Here is a 24,644-nt window from a genome sequence, read left to right as displayed (position 1 = left end):
TCAGTTTTGCATAGTTTGCAGAAAGCTAGACGAGTGGGGGCTCTCCTGACCTCCTCAGGCAGGCCATTCCACAGGGTAGGGGCCACCACAGAGAAAGCCCATGTGCGGGCTGCTGTTGATTTCGCCCATGTGCAGGCTGGCACCTGCAAGAGACCCTGTTCAGATGAGCGAAGTTGCCAGGGAGGAACATAGGGAGGGAGGTGGTCCCATAGGTATGCTGGGCCAAGACCGTGAAGAGCTTTGTATATGGTAACCAATACCTTGAACTGAGCACGGTAACTGATAGGTAGCCAATGGAATAGATGGTTTTACATTACACAAACTTCTGGATGAACTTCTGGGGCCTCTCGGTGTTTCCCCCTTCAAGCCCCCCCCCCAATATCTTAGACTGGAGGTATTATTGTACCTTACAACCTTACACCCCCTCCCACCTTTTGGCCAGATAAAAAACCCTACATAGGTCCACTTCTAAATGTATCTGAGGAAGGACGCTTTGATGCTTGAAAGCTTTTATCTTGGAAATCTTGTTGGTCTTTAAGGTGCTACTGGACTCAAATCTAGCTTTTCCATGGTAGACCGACACAGCTATCTGCCTGAAACTGATTTCCAGAGCATGCTGGAAATCCCCTAAAAAAAACAGCCACGAAGAATTTTTATTTATTATTTCTTTTTTATTTGTCATTTATAGTCCGCCTTTCTCACTGAGACTCAAAGCGGATTACATAGTGTGAGATTAGTACAATCAGTAGCGAGGACAAGGGCAGGCATTTCCATAGTGTCAAAAACATTTCCATAACAATGCCATAGGGTAAATGAATACAAGTTTACAAAGACACGGCATTAGCAAGGATCCAATATGGGGTTGAAGAATTGCTGAAACAGAATATAATCAATTCTAGGACTGATATTAAACAACATGAAGCATTAGTGTACTGGGTACATATTTAAAGCAACAGATAATATGTAAGGCAACATAATGGTCTATGGTTCCTAACTCGTTAGCGAAACATCTGAGACCCCCCTCTCTACAAAATGGCCCTCTGCTGAGGTCCCGCTCCCCCTCCAAACCCAGCTTCACTCTCAAAATCTCCAGGAATTTCTCCAACCCAGAGCTGACAACCCTTCCTGGAGGGCTGTAGGGTTACCAGCCTCCAGGTAGTGGCTAGAGATCTCCCGGAATTACAACTGGTCTCCAGGCCACAGAGATCATGCCTCTGTATAAATCGATGTATAAATCGATTTATCTGTATAAATCTGTATAAATCGATTTATCTGTATAAATCGATGGTGAGGCCTCATTTGGAGTACTGTGTACAGTTCTGGTCGCCACACCTTAAAAAAGATATCATAGCACTGGAAAAAGTACAGAGAAGGGCAACTAAAATGATTAAAGGGTTGGAACACTTTCCCTATGAGGAAAGATTGAGGCGCTTGGGGCTCTTTAGCCTGGAGAAAAGACGACTGAGGGGAGACATGATAGAGGTTTACAAGATAATGCACGGGTTAGAGAAGGTAGAGAAAGATGTGTTTTTCTCCCTTTCTCACAATACAAGAACTCGTGGGCACTCTATGAAATTATTGAGCAGTCGGGTTAGAACAGATAGAAGAAAATACTACTTTACACAAAGGGTGATAAACACATGGAATTTGTTGCCACAGGAGGTGGTGGCAGCTACAAGCATTGCCAGCTTCAAGAGGGGACTGGACAAATATATGGAGCAGAGGTCCATCAGTGGCTATTAGCCACAGGAGATAGATGGTATTCTCTTTGTGGGGAGGTGGTGCTCTGTTGTCTTGGTGCTGGAAGGAAGGCAGTGGGAGGGCTTCTGGTGTCCTGGCCTCACTGACAGTCCTTTAGATGGCACTGGATTTCTAGCCACTGTGTGTGACAGAATGTTGGACTGGATGGGCCACTGGCCTGATCCAACATGGCTTTGCTTATGTTCTTATGTTCTTATCAGTTCACCAGGAGAAAATGGCTACTTTTGAGGGTTGACTCTATGAAATTATGCCATGCCAAGGACCTTTACCTCCCCAAACCCCACTTTCTCCAGGTTTCACCCCCCAGATCTCCAGGAATTTCCTAGCTTGGAGCTGGCAACCCTAGAGGGCCCTATGGGCTCTTTCCTTGCAAAGAGGCCGACGCCTTGGTTCCAAATGACGGCGATTGGGCGCGTGTGTCCCTTTTGGGTGACTTTTATTTATGCGCGCGGTGATTGACGTCACCCCGAGCATCCCACAGGGCCTGCAGCGGGTTCCCTCTCTCTCTTTGTGTGTGTGTGCGTCTGTGCGCATTTGTGTGTGTGTGTGTGTGTGTGTGTTCGCGCGCGCGCGCAGCCAGGGCACTTCCTGTGTCGGGGCTCGGCCGCGGGTGCCCTAAGGGAGCCTTAACGCTTTGTGTGCAAGGAAAACATCGTTGGGGAAGGCGGATCAGTCTGTAAGGATCGGAGCTACAGCAAGAGGGGGTGGAAAGGGGGAGAGGCGACCCAGCAGCAGCAGCAGGCGCTGGGAGAGAAAAGAGGAGGCGGCATCGTTGCAGAATAACAGGAGGTGAAGAAGAGGTTCCTGCTGCTTTCCTGTGATCCTGCAAGCCAGGTATTTATATGGTCCTCTCTCACCGCGCATCGAGATCCCTCTTTTCTGGGGTCGCTGACAGCCTCGTCCCTCTCTTTCTCTCCCTCCATCCTTTTCCCGTGCTTGCAAGAAGCTCTCCTCCCCACCCCCCCAGCAACAATGGCTGATCTCTGAATTCAGCGCACAAAAAGCTGCCCTGATGGAGGAGCTGGAATCTTTCCTCCCCTCCGCCATGGGGAAAGACAGAGAGAGCTAAAGGCTGGGAGATGCTCTGGTGCTGAAGAGGTAGGAGGCAACTCCATCTGCTCGGGGAGGTCGCACTTCTCCATTTCAAAATGGTAGCTCTGTGTGCTTTGGAACCCCTTGCAAAAACCATTGCTTGGGTGACAGAGGCAGCCAGGGTTGCTAAAGGAACCGGCAAGAGGGGGGCAGGCTCCACTCTTTGCAGCTCAAAAAGTGTATTTTCATATCTAGCTTCAGGTGGGTAGCAGACTTGGTCTGTTGTAAAAAAGCAAGATTCAGGACCAGCAGCACCTTAAAAAATTAGATTTCCAGAGTATGAGATTTAGAGAATCGAAGCTCCCTTTGTCAGATACAAGGAGTGGAAAAAGGTAGGAGTCTTTGTAATAAAAAAAACCTAGAGTGTTAAGAAGCTAACTATAATATATGTTGCAATGAGCTTGATAGAGCATGGGTGCAAAGTGCAGAAAATCAGCATCTGTAGTGTGAGAAAAATCCAAAGTCCCATTTCAGCTCTGGGGATCCATTATTCCAAATTTGCAAATAAACTCAATTTCAGCAATCTCACTTTGTAATTTTCCTCTGAAGTTTCTCTGCTTGGGAACTGCTACTCAGGTCAGCGATGGAATGGCCTGGCAGATTAAAATGTTCTTCCACTGGTTTTTGAATGTTGTGTTATTTTGATATGTCTGTTTATTCTTTTGCAAAGGGACTGACTTGTTTGTCCAATATAGGGAGTTGAAGGGCATTGTTGACACTTGTGGTGACATGTATAATGTTGGAAGATGAAAAATTGAATGAGCCTGAGATGGTATAGCTGGTGTTGTTAGGTCCAGTGATTGCGTTGTTGGAGTGGATATGGGGGTAGAATTGGCATCTTGGTTTATTGCAGGCCATGGTCCCAGAGTTCATGTCTATGCTGGGAAGTGCATTGTTGTGAGTGAGGAGTTGTTTAAGGTTGGGGGCGTATCCATTTGGGCTTATCTTGTAGCAGGTCATCCTTTGGTATCATTATAGCGTTATTGGTCTGTTTTCTTACTACATATGATAGGTATCCTAATCCCAGAAATCTCTGTTGTAGACATGCAGGTGGAGCAGATGCACCTGTAGCATAGAGTTCAATGTAGACAATGGATTGTTTGGTGTGTTTGGGATGATGACTAGAGGTGTGTAGATATGTTTGGTGATCAGTAGGTTTCCAGTATAAGGTGGGTTTTGTGCTTCCATCATGTATTAGTATGGTGGTGTCTAGAAAAATGTACTTCTTGTGTGAATTGATTCATGATGGTGTAGAAGTTTCAGAAAGCCTGGTGGAATTCCTCCTGTGCTTCTTTCCCATGTGTCCAATGATAAAAATGTCATCAGTGAATCTCAGGTACAAGAGGAAGTGGGTAGGAGCTGATGTAATGCTCTAAGTTAGCTATGAAAATGCTGTCATATTGCTGTGCAGGCACCCATGGCAGGGCACCTGCATGGCAGCACAATATGGAGAAATCTCAAGCTAATTGACTTGTTCATCTTCCAATGTTATATATGCCATCAAGCATCAGCAATGTCCTTCAGCTCTCTATATTGGAAAAACAGATCAGTCCCTTTGCAAAAGAATAAATGGACATAAATCTGATACCAAAAATGCAACATTCAAAAACCAGTAGGAGAACATTTTAATCTGCCAGGCCGTTCCATCGTTGACCTAAGGGTAGCAGCTCTCAAAAAGAGAAACCTCAAAGGAAAATTACAATGCGAGATTGCTGAAATTGAGTTTATTTGCAAATTTGGAACAATGGACCCCCAGGGTTGAATTGGGACATGAGATTTTTTTTTGCACTTCAAATGCTGATTTTCTGCACTTTGCACCCATGCTCTATCAAGCTCATTGCAACATATATTATAGTTAGCTTACTGACACTTTAATTTGCAATGACCCTCCCGCCCTCTGCCTGGATTATAAAGACTCCTACCTTTTTCCATTCCATGTATCTGACGAAGGGAGCTTTGACTCTCAAAAGCTCATACCCTGGAAATCTAGTTGGTCTTTAAGTTGCTACTGGATCCAGATCTTATTTTCATATGTGCCCCCCCAATTTAAATGGATGGCTACCACAGAAGATTCAGCTCTACGCAGATGTGTGCCTCTGTTGGTTTCTTTCTTTCTTTAAAGGTTCTCATCCGCTGTTCTCCCTTCCAGTTCTTTATTTCAAGTTCTCTCCTCACAAGATGTCTGTGCTCACCAGAATGTATTTTTTGTGATGGAGACATAGGTATTGACAGACTTATCAAATTTGGCTCTAATGCCTGCAAATTTCTAACAATTTCTGGACATGATTTTTAAAATTGGGGACTTGATGTTGCAGCCCAATATATCTTCTTTGGTTTATCTTCAATTTCTTTTCTTTTTTTTCCTTGTAACTAACATTGCTTCCTTGAAAGAGTTTCTCCTGCTTTAGATGTCTTGGAACACGAAGGGTTTTTGGACAGATAAAGCTTTATTTGGAGACGCTCATATATGCTGAAGGATGTCTTGGTTGGCTTAGCATAAGATGATAAATAATATGCAATGGTTTGAATTGATTCTTTGCCATTTTTGTGAATTTATATAATTTTTTTCCCTACGAGATTACAAAACTTCAATATTCCCCAAAGTTCTGTAGGAGGTATATGGCAGAATCCTGTGAACTTATGACAATCAAAACCAAACATCATCTTAAGCAACCATTAAAAATCCCGGAATGTTTTAAGAACTATGCAGCAGAAAAGGAAGAGAATTAGGTAGACAGAACATCCTGTCACAGTTATAACCCTCTAATGAAGAGTCTATTAGTGCAATCCTAAGCAGAATTACACCATTCTTAAATCCATGGGCTTGGTGTAACTCTGTTTAGGATGATGTCTACATAATAGACTAGTTTTTATTTTTATTTTTATTTGTTGGGATTTATATCCTGCCCTCCACGCAAGTGGGCTCAGGGAGGGTCACAACATCATAAAACCACAGTTTAAAATACGATAAATAAGAGTTATAATCATAAAACACTAACATTAACAGATCTCATTGGACAGTGGAGCGGAACAAAACAAAACAGTCAAGGAACCAGAAGGATAGTACGCCAGCTATTCAATCTGGCGAACAACTCATAGGCTTGGCAGAGGTAGAACAACTCCGTTTTACAGGCTCAGTGGAACTGTAATAAGTCCCGCAGGGCCTGGGTCTCAACTGAGGGCCAAACTACAAGTGATGCCTGACACTAGTTGGACACTTGTCAGCTTTCCTCAAGTTTTGATGGGAAATGTATGTGTCCTGGTCTTGCAGCTTGGCTTTCCAATTGCTGTCCAATGGACTTTTCAACTGTCACTTGTCCAACATTCCGCCATGCTGCCTACATTTCCCATCAAAACTTGAGGGAAGCTGACAAGTGCCCAACTAGTGTCAGGCATCACTTGTAGTTTGGCCCTGGGAGAACATTCCACTAGGCTGGAGCCAGAGCTGAAAGGGCTCTGGTCCTGGTTGAGGCCAAGCGAACATCCTTGGAGCCAGGGACCACCAGCAGATAATGATCTACCGAGCATAATGCTCTCCGGGGAACATACAGGAAGAGACGGTCCAGAAGATATGCAGGTCCCAGTCCGTTAAGGGCCTTAAAGGTTAACACCAACACCTTGAACTTGACCAGGAGTTCAACTGGGAGCCAGTGGAGTTTGCTGTTTGAGACTTTTTAGACAGTAAAGTAGGTGTTTTAGATGATCAGGTGTGGCTGAATTATCCAGCCAGTTTGGGACCGACAGAGACGGCCTTGGTTTCAGATGCTCATGTTCCATTTTGGACCCTACCGAGTGATTTTGGAGAAGATCTTTGCTACACTCAAAATTGCACGCTTATCTTGCCTAGGGTCATCGACGAGTGTCAAGATGGCCACTTCATCCTCTTGCAATGTGGAAGAGGATGAGAGTCTGAAGGGTTGTGAACTGTACGTTCAGAAGCATAACATCCAGCAGATTCTCAAAGAGTGCATTGTCAACCTCTGTATAGCCAAGCCCGACCGGCCTATGAAATTCTTACGAGAACATTTTGAGAAACTGGAAAAGGTCAGTGGATTTTTTTTTCAATTGTTTGTGGGGGCAGTACGGAGCTTTAAAAAAAATCCAGACATTTTGATGTTTGAGGAGCATCATTTTACAGAATTCTTCCAAGTTTTTTCAAGGATCATTTCCCCCTACATGCATGCATGTCCAAAATAGCCGCTAGATTTAAGAATAGAATTTGTGTGGGTTTTGGAGCAGGGCCATGATTCAGTGGCAGAGTATTTGCTTTGCATGCAATAAGTCCCAGGTTCAATCCGTGGTGTTGGTTAGAAGATACTGTAAGAGATCTCTCTGGAAGAGCCACTGCCAGTCAGAATAGACGGTTTTGACCTTAATAGATGCAGTGGGTATGAATCACTGGAAGACAGCTTCATGTTTTCATGCAGAAATTCACAGGTTTAATCCCTTCTATGTCCAGTTAAAAGATCTTATGTAGCAGGCACCGAGAGAGACCGCTCTCTGCCTAAGGACAGCAGATCATATTAAACTAGATGGACCGATGGCCTGAAGGCAGTTTCACATGTCCATTCCAGTTTTAGGCACAAGCTGAGATGAAATTACATTGCATTAAAAGTTATCTGCATGGAGGCTGCTTTTTTTTCAAAACAATATATGCAAGATTGTGTATGCGGCGTGATTTAATTGGAAGTGAAATCTGAACGCAGGTGGCCTGAAGTAATTAATGAAGCATGCTGACCTGGATAGCCCAGGCTAGGCTGATCTTGGAAGCTAAGCAGGGTCTGCCCTGGTTAATACTAGGATGGGAGACCACCAAGGAAGTCCAGGGTCTTTATACAGAGGCAGGCAATAGCAACTGCCCCTCTATTCATCTCATGCTTGAAAAGTCTTTGGGGCTGCTATAAGTCAGCTACTACACACACACACAAACACATACTCTGCACAGTTTTTGATCATTGTTGCTGTGAGTTTAAATGTAGGCCTCTGAGGAAAGAAGGAAGGGGGTCGGATGGGTGAGTGGAATGTAATGTAATAGGACCCTGTACCCTGGGGCAGAGTGAACTCCGATTTTTAGTGTGCTGAGAGAAAGTATTCAGTCTGGTTCAGTCAGGCAATCTGTGTGGAGCTTGAGACGTCTGTGTGTTTCTGAGAGAAAGTATTTGCTCTGTTAAGTTCAATGAAACTGTTCCTGAGAGTCTGTGTATTTCTCAGAGAAAGGATTCTAGTCAGAACAGGCAAAGCTGTGTGGAAGTTTGAAAGAGGGTCTCATTCTGCCGAGTACAGTGAATCTGTGTGGTGTTCTGAGAAATTCTAAGTCAGGCAAACTGTTTGCCTGAGGCAGTCTGTGTATATCTGAGTGAGAAATTATTCTATCTAGGTCAGGCAAGCTGTGCTGAAAGGCCTGAGTGAATCTATGGCCGTTTCCACACAGCTTACCTTGTTGTGGAAAATAGCGAAATCTCGCGCAAAATCTCGCGAGAAGACGCTATTATTGCACAAGAAGACGTGATAACAGTGTCTTCTCGCGTGATTTCGCGCGAGATTTTGCTATTTTCCGCAACAAGGTAAGCTGTGTGGAAATGGCCCCATGTCTGTGTGGCTAAGAAGAGAGTTTATTCTGTTAGTGAAGGCTTGTGCGGTAAATAACTCTGTGTGACTGAGTCTGTGAATATACCTTTAAGAAGAGATATTTATTTGTGAAAACACCAAGCTTAAGAACTATTCTGAAATTGATACTCTTATCAAAACTCTACAGCCATCACACTTCCATACTTACAAATAAATTCTCCTTTTGTTTAAGAAAAAAAATTCTTTTTTTACCACACAATCACCATTCTGTCAAGCTATCATCTATAACAAAGCCTCCCTTTAATACCAGTTAAACAGGAGAGAGCTAAGGTGAAAGTCTTTGGTGGCAGTGAAAACCTTTTGGGAAGGCAGCAATATATAGGTCACACGCACTAAAAGAGAATGTGTTCTCAAGGTATAAGCCTGAGAAAACTAGAGAATACCGGAAGCTTCATGTAAATAACAACAACAACAACAATAATAAACAGTGTGCTTATATACCAATGTTCTGGATAGACTAATGCCTGCACAGAGTGGTGAACAAAGTCAGTGGTATTTTTTCAATTCTATACAATAGAGCTGGGGAACGGGGGCTGAGAGGAATGGCTTACCCAAGGCCACCTGCAGAGTTCTTGGCAGTACTCGGAGTTGAACCAGCAGAGTGCTGATTCACAGGCCAACCACTTAACCACTATGCTACAGCTTTCAAGGTGACAGTAAGTGGGAAATATATTTCTTTGCCTGAGACACTGAAGAACTGCTGCCAGTCAAAGGGGAGTCCTCAAGTGAGACTGATGTGGTCTCAGGCAACTTCTAGGGAGGTTAAAAGTAATCTGAAGCTTGCAGTCTTACATTAGATGTTATATCTTTAGTGTTTATGTACTGTGTGTTCTAAAAACACACACATGACACAAGCAATAAGACAGAGAAACGGTGCATTTTCCTAGTGTAGTATGTGAAATAGAGAAGCACCATTACCATTCCTGTCCGACTCTGAATAACTGGGAGAAAGAGGTGCAAAAAGACACACATTATAGAGCATGACAAGTTTCTGAAAGAAAAATCACTATGCAACTTCTACCTAGCAAAAAGATGTACCTCTGTGAGAGCTATGGAATTACTTTTGCCGCTTTGAAACCTTATGCATTACTTATATTCTGAGAAGAGCTCTTGGATTTTCGATGTAGCAAACCTGCCATAGGAAAGATCTGACTGTGGAAGGCTCCTATTGGTTAGTGTGTGTGCTGTCAAAAACCCATCTCAGTCACCAAAGCCAAATGGTTGTGCGGGTATTTAGTGTGGTGGATCTGGCTGTTGTACAAATTTCAAAGGTGAAAGAAAGTTGGGCTCATGCCGTGGATGAAAAGCATGCGGCGTCTTCTCTTTCTTTTATGATGCATCTGTCTTTTCACTTGGCAATATGGGTGATTTGTTTACAGGGGTTGCATATTAAGTGTAGGGCAGATGTCATTGGCAGCTGAGCATGTCTTTATAAAAATGATAGCCAGAGCAGGAGCTCTGAAGTTAGCGCTCTTCAATTCCTAGAGATAAGTGACAATGACTTCATAGTTCCATCATGAAATACAGCGACCTGTTTATAGCCTGTTAGACTGGGAGGGACCAATGATGGTTTTATATACAGCGCATCATTATATACGGTGGCTGCTTATCTTTATTTACATAACCTTCATTCTTAGTTATACAATAACACCGGTGTTGATCAAAATACAACCCTGCACTTTAGTTATTGTGGGTACAGCTACACTTTATAGGCTGTGTATCAGTTTACCACAGCTTCCACTAAGGAAACACAACAGGTAGACGTTCTGAACTTCGAAGGGTACAGGTTTAATTCCTGGAACCCCTTCTTACCAAAGCTGGAGACTTTGGCAAGACCCAACCTGTTAGGCTGTATGAATCAAAGATACATGTTCTCCACATGTATTGTCTGTATCTGCATGCATTCACGGCACAGAAGAGAAGGAGGAGTCACAGAGAAGCTCAGACAAAGAAAGAAATCACACGTATGTACAGTCTAGTTTTAGTGAACTGGAAACAATAGCACCCCCTGTGCCCAGCCACCTCTGTTCAGGGCTTTTTTTCAGCAGGAACGCAGTGGAACGGAGTTCCGGAACCTCTTGAAAATGGTCACATGGCTGGTGGCCCCGCCCCCTGATCTCCAGACAGAGGGGAGTTTAGATTGCCCTCTGCATCGCTCTAAACTCCCCTCTGTCTGGAGGTCAGGGGGCGGGGCCACTGGCCATGTGACCATTTTCTCCAATGGCAACCCACTGAGTTCCACCACCTCTTTTCCCAGAAAAAAAGCCCTGCCTCTATTCCAACGGAAAGATCATGTCCAACAAGCAAGCGAGCTCATTGAGAGTCTGTGTGCCGTGCTTATGCCTAAGGTGCCTTCTGGTGGTGGATGATCACTGGGTGGCCTGCAACCTTTTGTAGGTCATTGGTGGGCAATCGGGTAAATTGCTGGGAGGCACTCTGGATCCCTAGACAGACATGTTGCCTTGCTTGGTTGAACATACAAAACTGCCATACACTCAGTCAGATAATTGGTTCATCTGGTTCAGTATGCTCTACTCTGAGTGGCAGCAGCCCTCCAGGGACTAGAGTTGCCAACTCTGGCCTAGGAAATTCTTGGAGATTTGGGGGGTGGAGGGGGCAATTTGGGATACGATTTCGCCTAGAATCTATGGTGCATCATAGAGTTTGCCTTCGTTAGCTGCCAGTTCCTCTAACAGTTGCCGCCTCCCCTCCATTAATTGTGATATTCGGCTACAATAAAATTGGTTAGTCTTAAAGGTGCTACTGGTCTCTTTTTGATATTTGGCAAGCAAGCCTTGCATGTTATGTTCACAGGCAGAGCTTGATATTTCAGTTAACATGTTATAAGAACCTTTGGAGAGGCAGATATGAATTTTGCATGAAAAAGCTTATATTTAAAAATGACAGCAACTCTGTAAGTTAAATGGGCTCTGGAGGATGGAAAATATGCATCTTATTCCTTCTACACCATGTGCTGGGGCATCGAAGTGAGACTTGGGACTGAGATCTTGAAAGGGTCGAGGTTATACGTAGAAATGTGAGAATGGTATTTGAAAATACAGTGGCCCAAAGTGGTTGAACTTACGGCATGTGGTTTTTTTGGATAGGTATGATAGTCATCAATGATGTTATGCTCCTATTAAGCTGACTGAAAGACTAAAACATCCATCTAATATGGATGATTGAAATATTATCTCATGTATGTGTTATGTGCCATCAACTCACTTCCAGCTTATGGCCTGTGAATAAATGAACTCCAAAACATCCTATCATTAACAGATTTGCTCAGGTCTTGCAAACTGAAGGCTGTGGCTTCCTTCATTGAGTCAATCCTCTTCTCTTCTCTTCTCTTCTCTTCTCTTCTCTTCTCTTCTCTTCTCTTCTCTTCTCTTCTCTTCTCTTCTCTTCTCTTCTCTTCTCTTCTCTTCTCTTCTCTTCTCTTCTCTTCTCTTCTCTTCTCTTCTCTTCCTAGTCTGCCCTCCCCACGAACGGGCTCAGGGCAGGTTACATCAAGCATAAATACAATTAAAACCACAATAAAATCATGACAATCATAAATACCATTTAAATTTACAGTTGACAGTTCCCAAGATGGCGGTCCTACTCCTTACCCATAACATCCACCCCTGCTGATCTCATGTTGAGTCTTCCTCTTTTCCGACTGCCTTCTACTTTTCCTAGCATTATTGTCTTTTCCAGTGAGTTTTGTCACATAGATATGTGAAATGAAAATACACACATGCAATTATGCAAGAGTATCTTGTGCCCATCATCTCATGTTAATTGTAGGAATCCCAGTCTCCAATTCCATACTAGACAAGGGTTATGGCTTGTTACAAAGGCCATGGAGATGTCCAAAGTTGTGAGAAGTCAGAATGTTGAGCTTAAACCTGAGAGAGCCAGGTTCAAACCCTCACTCTGCCATGGTACCCAGTAAGAGCCTAACCAATTCGTATTTTCTCCCCAGTTATGTCTCTGGTTGGGTTGGTACATATATTCTGAGTCCAAGCACCTGGCAGGTGGGCCCAATTAGGATCAGAATGATGATTCATAGGGAAAGGTGCTTCGTCTTCCCTCATACTGTTTTCCTGATCTGAAACTGCCCCTGGAAGCTGCTATTTGCCCCGTTGGGGGCTCTATATGTATTGATGCGATATTTGTAGGTTTTTCCAGCAAACCAAATAGTGGATCTCCAAAGCCATTTCAGCTCAGGATAAAAGCTCCCGCTCCCTATGGAACATGGTTCTGATTCTAATCAGGCTCACACACAACATGGGAGGCGCAGACACACAGAACATGTTTAATAATAAGAAGAATAACATGCAATTTATGTACTGCCCTTCAGGACAACTTAACGCCCACTCAGTGCAGTTTACAAAGTGTATTATTATTATCCTTACAATAATCACGCTGTGAGGTGGGTGGAGCTGAGAGAGCTCTGGAAGAGCTGTGACTGACCCAAGGTCCCCCAGCTGGCTTCAAGTGGAGAAGTGGGGAATCAAACTTGGTTCTCCAGATTAGAGTCCTGCCACTCTTAACCACTACACAAAACTGCCAGCCCACTGCAAAGATATATGTGGGGGAGAATGCTTGAGCCCTGAGTGATCCAGTCACTTTCATTCAGGTTAACCTTACTCAGAAGATTGGGAAATGAATGGACTCTATTTCAAGGAGCGAGAAAAGGTCTATATGATTTATGATAGGCTGTATTCTCTTAGATAGACATTCTTCTTTTAAAAAGTATAAGTGCTTCTTCTATGATGTATCTCCCTTGATACAAGTTACCTGGGATCTCGTTTCACAATATAAATTTCTCCTATTGTAGGGAGATTGATCAAAAGGTAAACCAATTTGTTTCTTTTAAGCAATTGTTTCTAGTAACTGAGCCTATACCTCCTGAAAGTTTTTAGGATGCTTCTGTGGCTGCGATCACAATAGGTTTGCTAGCTTGGGGACTGAGACATTCCTGGAGATTTGGAGACGAAGCCTGGGGAGATAGGTTGAAATTCCAGGAGATCTTCGGGCCCCATCTGGAGGTTGGAAACTTTAGATTACAATAATGGTGGTTTTTTTTCTTTTTTGGTAGGAAGAATAAGAATTCAGACCACAGTGTTCCTGTAATTCTGTACTATGTCTTGTTTTAGTAACCACACGCTCTTAGGCACCTAATAATATTCATGCTATTTTGTAACAAATACCTTTTGATCACATCAGTCCTTGATTATTCAGAATCTAGGTGTCTGTCCTTGATTTTAGTATCAGAAAAGCTGCAGAATCCTTTTAGGTCATGGGAGTTTTTCATGGACATTTCAGCCCTTTGGAATAGCCAGCAAAAGGGGGTGCAGAAGGGTCTTATGCTAGCTGTGTTGCGGAAGTCACGCATGGCAGTTTTATTCCAGAGGGTATTTGGTAGGCAATGAACTGGTCCAGATTTGGTTCCAATCTTTTTCATTCTCCACATTTTTGTCATTTCAGTGTTCTTTGAATTTTGAGCTTTTTTAGCTATGTGATTTTAATTTTAATTCTGTGTACATTTTAGTGTGTAACCAAGGCATTTTTAAAATTCTAGTTATTAAAAAAAATCTGGCTTTTTAAAAAAGCCTGTTACATATTGTAACCTTGCAATATTGCAACAAGGAAGATAAGGTGGGATAGCAATGTTTCAAATAAATAAAAATCAGTTGACAGCCTGGACGAATCTGATTTATCTCCAGTTCTTCTCTTTCTGTCCTATGTGGACCAAGTTACAATCTGCAGAATTAAACTTTTTGCTTAAACTGAGAGAAGGGGTCTTGAGAGGTGAGATGCCCATTCAAAGAACAAGAGAGACAAACAATGCAATCCTAAGAAGAGTTACTCCAGTCTAAGCCCACTGATTTCAATGGGCTTAGACTGGAGTAACTCTTCTTAGGATTGCAGTGAAAATCCTGTGTTAGACGCAGCTTATGAATCACTAGGTTCCAATCAGTGTGGAGCAATGGTTAGAGCATCCAATTAGGGTCTGGGGGACTCAGGTTCAAATTCTGACTCTGCCATCAATACTTACTGGGTGACCTTGGGCCAGTCACACTCTTTCAGCCTAAGCTATCTCAGGATTGTGAGGATAAAACAGAAGAAAGGAGAATGATGTAAGCTGGTATGAGCCCCCACTGGGAAGAAAGGCGGGATACAACTGGAGACAATGGATAAATAAGTAAACCTTGCCCTCAGAATAGCATTGATGGTTTGTTCCTTTATGTCATCAGTGGACTAATGTCAGTCTTGCATGGTCTACTTTATGTAAATTTATATACATACACATATTCTAGAGTCTACCGACATACTCTAAATTTACAAATGAAGAGTGCGTACTCAGGATCTCATAGCAGTTAAGGCACAGGCAATCTCTATTACAAATGTAAGAAGCACCTTGAAGGATCATGTTATGTTTCACTTAGGCTAGTATTCTGTGCAAGAATCCTGTAAATTAGCAGTCCACCAGAAATTGCCCAGTTGGTCCAGTGAGCAGCCATTATCTGCCTTCCACTCTCCTCTGCTGTGTACCACAGAATCCCAGCCTTCCACAAGTATGACCCTTCCCCATAGTCACTGGCAAACTGTGGCAAGTGACCAATTTCCTTAGATCTGAGAATCCCATATTCTGCTTTTTGTTAAATCAGCTTTAGGCTGATCCTGCACTGGGCAGGGGGTTGGACTAGATGGTCTGTATGGCCCCTTCCATCTCTATGATTCTATGATTCTATGATTTTAAATCCCTAATTGAAAAGCCAGGGATTGGGTAAGGTTTTGGCTGGCCCACCTGCCCATGCCAACCCGAGTGGTTGCTCAGGGCGTCAATGTTTTGGGGGCATCCGAGGAAACAAGAAGTGTAATTTTGTTCAAGCATAGTCAAGAGGCAGGGGGTGGACAATACTGGACAAGACTAGTGTGTGGTAGTAACCAGACTGGCCCAGAGGGGGTCAGGACTTGGGATAGCTCCCTGTTTAAACTCCCTGGAGAGTTCTAGGAGAGTCCGAGCTTAGCAGAATGCTGAAGTCAGGGCTACTGAGCATCCACCCTCCAGCTATCCCGAATGAACTGGCAAGAATGGGAAGGGGCCATACTTTAAGGCCTTGCAGTGTGCTCTTCTTAGGTGGCTCCCAGTGCAACTCCAATATGAGCTTATGGGGGGACTCCCCAATCTTGGTGAAACTGTGGGCCTTGTTCTGGCCTTGCCCTTTCTAGCTGGCCCTACGGCCTGGCAGGGTCAGAGCACAGGCAAGAGCCAGGGGCACAAGAGCAGGTGAGATCTGCAGCCTTGTGAACAAGTTGATCCGGCAAAGCCAAAACTTCTCTTTGGTTTAGGGGAAGAGACATTTTAGGGGAGGGAGAAGAGGGTGCCAGGAACCCTATCCATGGGCACCGGGTTGAGGACCACCGTTGGAAGGGAATGCTGCATCTTTATCTGGTGGAGCCAAGATGGAACAGACGATTTAGGTTCTTTATCTGAGGAAAAAGAAACTCTGGCCTCAAAATAAAATCAGTCAACCAATCTGCTGAGCAAACTTCTCGAGATGGATGTGCAGGTTTGCGGCATCCTTGAGGTGTATTTGAAGAGATCTCCTCTGGCTTTACATCACTATCAAAGGCAAGTGGAGCCTGGGATGTGTCAGGAGAGACCCAGTTTTCCTTGCAGCGTCACAGAGGTCAATGGACTCATAGCGTTGTATGGTGCGAACACTTTGGGCAGCGAAGCGTCTTGGACTGACCTTGTATAGACTGATGTCTCTTGGGCTGTGACTTGGAAGCCCGTGATGTCATCCTACAGGGCGTTCTTTCAGCCTCAGTAAGTGCCCACCTTCCTGATGTCCCTTTCAGTCACTCATACAGTAAGATTAAAAAAGTAATTCAGGAGCTCTTTTGGTCTGAGAATGCAGGGAAGATAAGTAAGGACCCACACTTCTTCCTGTCTGCCCAAGGTCTTGTATCAGTTCCCCAGCTGCTCTTCTATGGCCTACGAAAGATCAGGTGCCCCTCTTTAGGGGCACTCTGAACATGCCAGCTGTTTAGAAAGGAAGCTGGATAAAATCTCCCCTCTCTAGGATTGTTTTTGCTCTCAAGATGGACTTGAGAAGGCTACCCCCCCACACACACTTTTAATGGACATTCTACTGGAATATTTTCAGGCCTCATCCAACCATTTTAAAAGGTTTCCTCCCCTTTGTTTGGGTGTATTTGCAAAGACAGATTCCCCACCCTCACCCCGCTCCTGCAAGGAAGTCCCCCAAAGTAGCTAGAGGTCTCCCCTTTTCTGGATTTGCTGCCTTTGTTGAGCCTGTGGAGTGCGGGGCAGCCAGTTTGCTGTTAGATATAGTAACCAGGAAGGGGGCAGCAAGGAATGGAAGGGGAACAGTTTGGCAGTTCATCAACTGCTGTTAACATTCTGTTCCTTCTAGAGCATGCTCAATCCGCATGATGTTCTTTCCGGAGACAAAGTCTCATTTTTTTTCTGCATACCCAGGGAGTCCTACAAGATGTCTGAGACCCCTACCCCTTGAGACCTCTTGAACAGATTTCGTTTATTAGAGTGATATAAGACTGTGTTCAGGACAACAGGCCATGCTGTGCTAAGCAAAGTTGCATGGCTAGAGTTGCCAATGTCCAGGTGGGGCCTGGAGATCTCCCAGGATTACAACAGACCTCCAAAATACAGAGATCTGTTCCCCTGGAGCAAATGACTCTTTTGGAGGGTGGGCTTTTATACCCTGCTGAGGTCGCTCCCTGCCCCAAAACCTAGCTTCCCCAGGAATCTCCAAGAATTTCCCATCTTGGAGCTGGCAACCCTAGTTATTCCCTGCCAAGTCTGTTCAAGTCAATGGGGGTTGGACCGATGTAACTCTGTTTAGCATTGTTCTGTTGGCTATCTTTTTCTCTGTTTTTTTAAGATTAAACCTGTTGAAAAGAGAAGGATGGTGGTGTACTCATTGAACTTGTTCCGTGTGGTGATTTCAGAACGTTGGGCATGGGGGAGGGGGACGATGACTGTGACGACTGGAGAACACTTAAGTGATTTTTAATGGCCTCGTGTTTGCTTCTGAAGCTCTTCCCGGAACGTTATAAAAAAAATCCATATCGTTACTTTAAGTCTCGTTTTCACATGGTGAAGCCTCTTAGAGGATGACAGAGGAGGTCAGCGGATGAAATGATGGGAAAGATTCCCCCTCGCCCCCGCCTTTGGAAAAGCAGTGAGAGAAAAGACTCTTGTGGATCTGCCAGAAAATACCTTCTTGCAATGTAGTGTTTAAAAGGGGGAGGGGGCAAAATCAAGGCCTATGACTGCCTCCCCATCAAGCCCTCAGTCCTAGCCAGACTCTGCCCTTAATTTCCTCCCCACCAGTGCATTGCAGTTTTAGCCTACCTTTCTTCCAAAGCGCTCACGGTGGAATTACAAGGTTATCCCTGCCTTCATTTTATCCTCACACCAGTCCTCTGAGGTAGGTTTGGGCTCACATGAATAGTTGAAGATCATCTGCTAAACTTTGTGGAGATTTGAACCTGGACCTCACTGTCTCTGGGCCACCATGCTGATCACTACACCTCCCTGGTTTAAATGACCGATGCCAGTATATATTCTCCCTTGATGTTTACATGCTTCTCCCATGGTCCTCCCTCCTCTTCCCCCAAGTGTTCTTCTCCCCACTGTTGAAATTAATATTGTAAGCTCCTTGGGACAGGGACTTAATCTTTAAAAAAATATTATTATTATTTATTAGACTTATAGTCTGTTCTCCTCGCAATGCAGGCTCAGAGTGGATCACAACCCGATTAGAACACAATACAACATACAATAAATAACATGTAGGTAAAAGCCATTTAAAACTGGCTGCAAAATTTAAACAGACAGCGGATTTCACAGTCCGGCAAGATCACTGGATCTACAGAGGCTAATATACAGCAATGAGCTAAAACTCATCCTTTTTAAACTCATCCTACCATAGTACAATGGTACTATGGTAAAAAATACATGATAACAAAGGAACCCTCTGTCTGGGCACAAATGATTTCGGGGCTTCTGTTGGGCTGGTTCACACATCCATGTTCGCTTGAGGTCTGCAGCTTCCAGCAGAGATTTGCATGTGGGAATCATAGATCCAAACTGCACAGATAGTATTAATGTATCGCCTGATATTTCAAATATATTGCTTTTCAGTGGAGTCCGCCAAGAGATATTGGTCTGTTGATCAATATGTGGGATTTTACTAGCACAAGTGTTGCAAAAGTTTTTTTCCCCTTGCTTGTAATGTCTCTCTCTCCCTTTGTCTCTCTTCTGCTTCGGCTGCACAAGGTTTACTATCACTATTACTACCTTTGTGTCCTAAATGCGGTCAGAAAAAGAGACCATCACTAACTCATGATTTCTCAGCACTTCTGAGAAGTGCTGAGAAATCTACATTCTCATTCCAGGAGAGCATGAGAGCTTGTTGTCATGACAACTATATATATATTAAAGATAGGAGTGATGTTTATTTGGAAGTGAGTTCTGGAGAAGGCTTCATGGCATGTGGTGGTTGGGGGTGATTATTTAAAGGGCTACTGTGGGGGAAAAGTCTGGTTTATTGCTCCTTTCAAAGATTTGGTACAGCTATTTGAAAGTGCGTGCGTGCATGTCTGTGTGTCACTTTATCCCCAGGATGTATGGAGGGTGGCTTTTTAAATGCTCACTCCTGAATGCCGTAAATTCTCGTGCTTACAGTACCGAGTTCTGCAATGAATGTCCAACCTAGGTGACAAATAGTGGCATATGGGACGTCTAGTAGGTCACATCTGCACTGAGTGAGTTTGTAACGAAGAGGTCTCTTTTTCTAAAATGAACCATATGGTAACTTTTTTTTTTTAAATTATTTCGTTCTAACAATGCATGGTGAGGATAGAGTTATTTTTTCCAGAAGGATATAAATGTTTGTTTCCATGCATCTTCCTGAACATATTTTTTCATTTGCTATTTAGATACCCTTGGCTAATTATTGCTTTTACCTTTTTAATAATTGTTGATTTTTCTATCCTAATTAAAAAAAAACTTCCCGGTTCCATCCTTCTGCATGGAAAGGAGAATAATTAGTATTCTGGACCGGTTTGAAGACTGTTTATTAGAGGAGGGACTAGGAGATTGTCTAGGATGTGTGTCACACGTCAAGAAGAGGGAGAAATGAGAGACTGGAGGGAAGTGTAATGGGGGGAAGGAAGGTTAAAAGGCCTTAAAAAGCATGACATGCTTTATGGAGAGTCTCTAGAATCTATTAAAAATGATAGATAGGGAATGGAAATCATTTGCGGTGGAAATATTTGCTGTATAGATGTGTCGAGGTCAGCCCATCTGGTTAGCCAGCTCAGTACGATAGCCTTTTCTACACTTACACAACCGTTGATCTACAAAATAGATGAGCTCTCGTAGCAGGATAGAGTCTCAGCTTTGCCGCTGAGCGTCTGGAAAGGAGGGGGGGCTGTGTGTTTATTGCATTGAGCCAGCTAAATTCCAAATATTGTGAAGTCTCCGTAGATTTGGGAGCTGTTGTAGAATTCATTTTCACTGGAGGATTTTAAGATGACGTGCCTTACGGGCGTTTGGCAGGAACCCTCTAGGTGTGTGTAAAAATCCTTCAGTCAGAAGCAGATAACTCTGGTGCTTGCTCTAAACCTACTCTTCTGGAGTCTGCAATTCCTGAAGCATGGTTGATTTTGTTGGTCAGCAATCCTTAACTGCAGTTCTAGAGGTACAGTAATATTCACACATTTTTTTTTTTTGGAAAGTTTGGGTTGCTCTGTGCTTTTTTAAATTTTGGTACACCTTTGCAGCAACTGAAGAGATTTATTTGCGTGAGCTTGCATGCCATGGGATTTGGGGGGATGGGAGGGAAGAGAGGAAAATTTACAGCACCAATGTATGCATTTGCAGAAGATTTATACATTGGCTTTTCGTTACTAAAACAATACTCAGACTGATAGCTGACCCATGTACGTTCATGGCTTCCTTTCAGTTATCTCCAGGGGCCTCTGATTGATCTTCAGAATCTCAGCAATGGAGAATGTGGGGAAACTGATGTTTCTAATTGCCAAAACTGAGCATCTGCCTAAGAGGGCCATACTTGTGATTGGGGTCAAATTAGTATAATTGACAACATAATAATAGATGTTAATAATAATAATTAGGATGGCGTTTCCCTAGGATAATTCGCCTCTGTTTGAAGTACAAATACTCATAGAGAAACTCTCCTTTAGTTAAGTGAACTTTTCCCATTCAGTGACCTGGCTGTAGCTATTAAGATTCCTCTGTTTCCCTTCTAGAGCTCTTGATATCCCAACCCCTTTGCTGTGGTATGCTTTGGTGCTGTTTATTCAAACTGTATTGGAGTTAAGGGTGCAGTGCAAATGTGCATTATTTGGCTATTTCATTAACCAACCGGAGGTAAAGCTGCCCTTTGAAAATCTGGCTTTCCTTTACATGTTGTAAAGCAAAGAATGCTTGCTGTGGAACTTCATTGGGATACACAGTACTGTTCTTGCCTCAGTGAGAATAAAATAAGTCATTTGTTTGAAATCATACAGCTCACACAGTGAATGCCTGAACAGTGGCAGAGGAAATGGAAAACTAGGAGAAATGGTCCAGGTGTTTGAAGGCAGAGATCCAAAGAGCTACTTTAAAACTGACTTGATTTTTTGAAAAAATGAGCCACAGATTCCCCTAAGTTGATAGCCTTCAGCCTTTCCAGGACTGGAATAGACTTTTAACCCCTAGGTTGCAGCATGGGCCCTCTAAACTGCCATCATAGGAAGAAGGGGAGGCAGAGCCATGAGCTCAGCACAGTGTGAGGGGCTGTCTCTCCTTGGTAGACCACCTGCTTTGCATGCAGAAGGTCCAGGGTTCAATTGCCAGCATCTCTTTGGAGAGCTGCTGTCCTGAATGGATTACCTATCAATTTCATAGGTATTCTCAGGGCTTTTTTTCAGCAGGAACGCGGTGGAACGGAGTTCTGGAACCTCTTGAAAATGGTCACATGGCTGGTGGCCCCACCCCCTGATCTCCAGACAGAGGGGAGTTTAGATTGCCCTCCGTGCTGCTGAGCGGCGCGGACGGCAATCTAAACACCCCTCTGTCTGGAGATCGGGGGGGGGGCACCTGCCATGTGACCATTTTCTCCAATGGCAACCCACTGAGTTCTACCACCTCTTTTCCCAGAAAAAAAGCCCTGGGTATTCTAGTAATAACAGATGGGCTGAAAATATCGGGAGGAGTCTATTTGACAGCCGAAGCCTAAACTTTCCTTGGGCGTATGGAACTCATTGCACCATTCTTTGGAAGCTGGCTTATGTTATTACATTACTCCTGTTGCTGATCCAAAGCACTATCCGGGACTGGTTTACTCAGATGGGCCCAGGAACCACTGGCAACCAATATATTAATCATGTGTTTTTCTTACAAGCTCTTAATGTTTTGGGAACGTGCCATTAAACTAGGACAACCGTTTAATGTACCCTACTCTTTCTCTCTCATGTTACCACCGATGAGCTAACCATAACTCATTTCCTGTGTAAATATAACCGGCTGATTAAGATGATAATTAGCCACATGTCTGCCATCGATACCCGAGCTGTTCCCTCCTCCGCTCATCCTATTTGGTAGACTCACACTTCCTAAATTGCCTTGTCAGTGTGATAGCAGAGCAGAAAGGACCTGGAAAGGGACTACAGGACTGTCTGCGACAGGGAGTGAAGGAAGTAAAATGCACTCGGGGGCTTTGAGGGGGTTCAGACCAAAATCCCTTTAAGAGTGCAGAAACTGGGTCTCGCTGAATCCACACTGGGAGGAGAATGCACGTGGTAACCCTTTGTTGAGTGAGGTGCCATTATTAGAGATGCCAGCCTCCAGGTGGTAGCTGGAGATCTCCCGGAATTACAACTAGGTTTGCCAGCTCCAAGTTGGGAAGAGATCTAGGGGTTGAAACCTGGTGAAAGTGGGGTTTGGAGAGAGAAAGGACCTTGGCATGGCATAATTCCATAGAGCCCACCCCCCCAAAGTAGCCATTTTCTCCAGGTGAACTGATCTCTGTGGCCTGGAGATCAGTTGTAATTCCAGGAAATCTCCATCCGCTACCTGGAGGCTGGCAACCCTAATTACAACTGATCTCCAGGCCAAAGAGATCAGTTCCCCTGGAGAAAATGGCTACTTTGAAGGGTGAACTTTAGGGCATTATATCCCACTGAGGCCTCTCCCCTCCCCAAACCCTGCCCTCTCTATGCTCCACCACCAAAATCTCCAGGAATTTCTCAACCTGAACCTGGCAGCCCTAACCACTGTCCACCTAGGTCCAGGAGCTCTGTAGCTCACAGCCTAAATAGATGTTAGACTGTTTATAGGTTCGCGCTGTGTCAGCTTCAGGTAGGGTTGCTAACTCCAGGCTGGGGAATTCCTGGAAATTTGAGGGTGGAGCCTGGGCAGGGAGTGGAGGGAGTTCAGTGAGGATGAGATGCCACAGAGTTCACCCTTTGAAGCGGCCATTTTCTCCAGGGGAACTGATCTCTGTTGTCTGGAGACCAAATGTAATTCTGAGTGATCTCTAGGCCCCATCTGGAGTTGGCAGGCCTACATGTGCCTGATCCTAGTCAGGGTTAGATAGCAGTGGTGGCCTCATATCATAGGGGAGGGGAACTACTGTTTGAGTTATACCTCTCAAGTGACTTGTGATGATATCACAATATGTTTTGTGACATAGCACTTGGACACATGGTGGTGTGCTCCTTCTTAAGCACATACATCATCAGGACCAAGTCATGGGCAATGTTACACGGTTGCCTAACCAGGCACCTAAAGAAACACCCAATGAAACCCCTAAAGAGAAACAGGCAGGAAATACAGCTTTGTTAGAAAGACAGACGCAGGCGTTGATCCCAGCCGTGACCCACCAGAGGCCTAACGAAGCACCTAAAGAGACACCCAATGGAACCGCTAAACAGAAACAGGCAAGAAATGCGGTTCTGTTAGAAAGACAGATGCTGGAGTTGATCCCTGGCTTGACACACTAGGGGTCCGTTCTAGACTCAGCTGTAATTCTGTGGTAGAACTCTGTTTTGTGTGCAGATAGTACCATGTCTGAATTGCCCTTTGGAAGAGTCTCAGGGTTATGAGATGAGGATGGAGCCTGCGGTCAGGGTGAACGGTAGCTGGGTGTGAAGGACTGGGTGTTCTGATCCAGAATAAGTCAGGTTCATTCTCCAGCACAGTGGAGATTTTACAGTAGCGCATCTTTAAGAACTTCAGCTAGAAAACTGTCTGAACTGGCTGTCACAGGAAGTCCCAAGCATGTGACATTCTGGAATGTGTGGATCTTAATAAAAGGGTGCCTCTGAGCTTCTGCAAAGTGCCTTTTGGTCAGAGTGAAGAAGCCACAAGTAGTCCACACATACCTTGGATCATGAGGGATGGTTTCCAAGCCCCTTCATTTTAGAAAATAAGTGCTGCTGTCCCCGCTCCCAGGTTTCCAGACTGTGGAAGGAAGGGGGGGCAGGAATGAGGAATTAAATATCTCCTCATTCTACTATTTTGTAGCAATTTGGCATTGGCACATGGTGCCCTTTCATCCTAATCCACCTCACTTCTGTGTGTCTCTCAGCCTAACCTTCCTCACAGGGCTGTTGTTGTGAGGATAAAATAGAGGAGAGGAGGAGGATACATCACCCTGAGCTCCTTGGTGGGATAAAAAGGGTGGGATAAATCAATCAGTAGATAAATTTTATGAGTCTTTTCCTCCCCACCTCTCCATCCAGATACTTTCTTCAGCTCCTAATCTCTCTGAAAGTAACCCAGAAGTTTGTATTCCATGAAGAACGTTTCAGGCGGTAGCTGTTTTGGTCTGCAGTAGAAGAGCAAGAATAAAAGTCTTAAAGACCAGCAAGATCTTGACAGAGGGAGCTTTGACCCTCAAAAGCTTAGACCATGGAAATCTTGTTGGTTTTTAAGGTGCTGCTGGACTCTAATCTTGCTCTCATGCTTGCGTAGCAATGTTCAATTTTGTCTCCCAAAATTCATAATCAAAGGTGAGAGACCAATAAAAACTTAGGATCAAGCCGTATGTTAGGTGGCAGATCCATGAACAGATCTTGTAATGTTTTCTTTAATGTAAAAATGTGAC

At 44.1% G+C, this 24,644-nt stretch overlaps 1 protein-coding gene across 1 annotated transcript in view; it reads left to right on the top strand.

Annotated features, from left to right (window-relative positions):
* Positions 1 to 2,399: 2,399 nt before the first annotated feature.
* The window catches only part of PRKAR1B (protein kinase cAMP-dependent type I regulatory subunit beta), a 116,918-nt gene continuing 94,673 nt past the window's right edge, over positions 2,400 to 24,644 (top strand). Inside the window, exons 1-2 of the mRNA XM_054995620.1 lie at positions 2,400 to 2,595; positions 6,701 to 6,897. Of these exons, the coding sequence (XP_054851595.1) occupies positions 6,721 to 6,897 (177 nt within the window). The 5' untranslated portion in view covers positions 2,400 to 2,595; positions 6,701 to 6,720. The remainder of the gene's footprint in view (positions 2,596 to 6,700; positions 6,898 to 24,644) is intronic.

This window comes from Eublepharis macularius, chromosome 12 (assembly GCF_028583425.1).
Source record: "Eublepharis macularius isolate TG4126 chromosome 12, MPM_Emac_v1.0, whole genome shotgun sequence".
Classification (NCBI taxonomy): Eukaryota; Metazoa; Chordata; class Lepidosauria; order Squamata; family Eublepharidae; genus Eublepharis; species Eublepharis macularius.
This window is presented reverse-complemented; position numbering and strand designations above follow the sequence as displayed.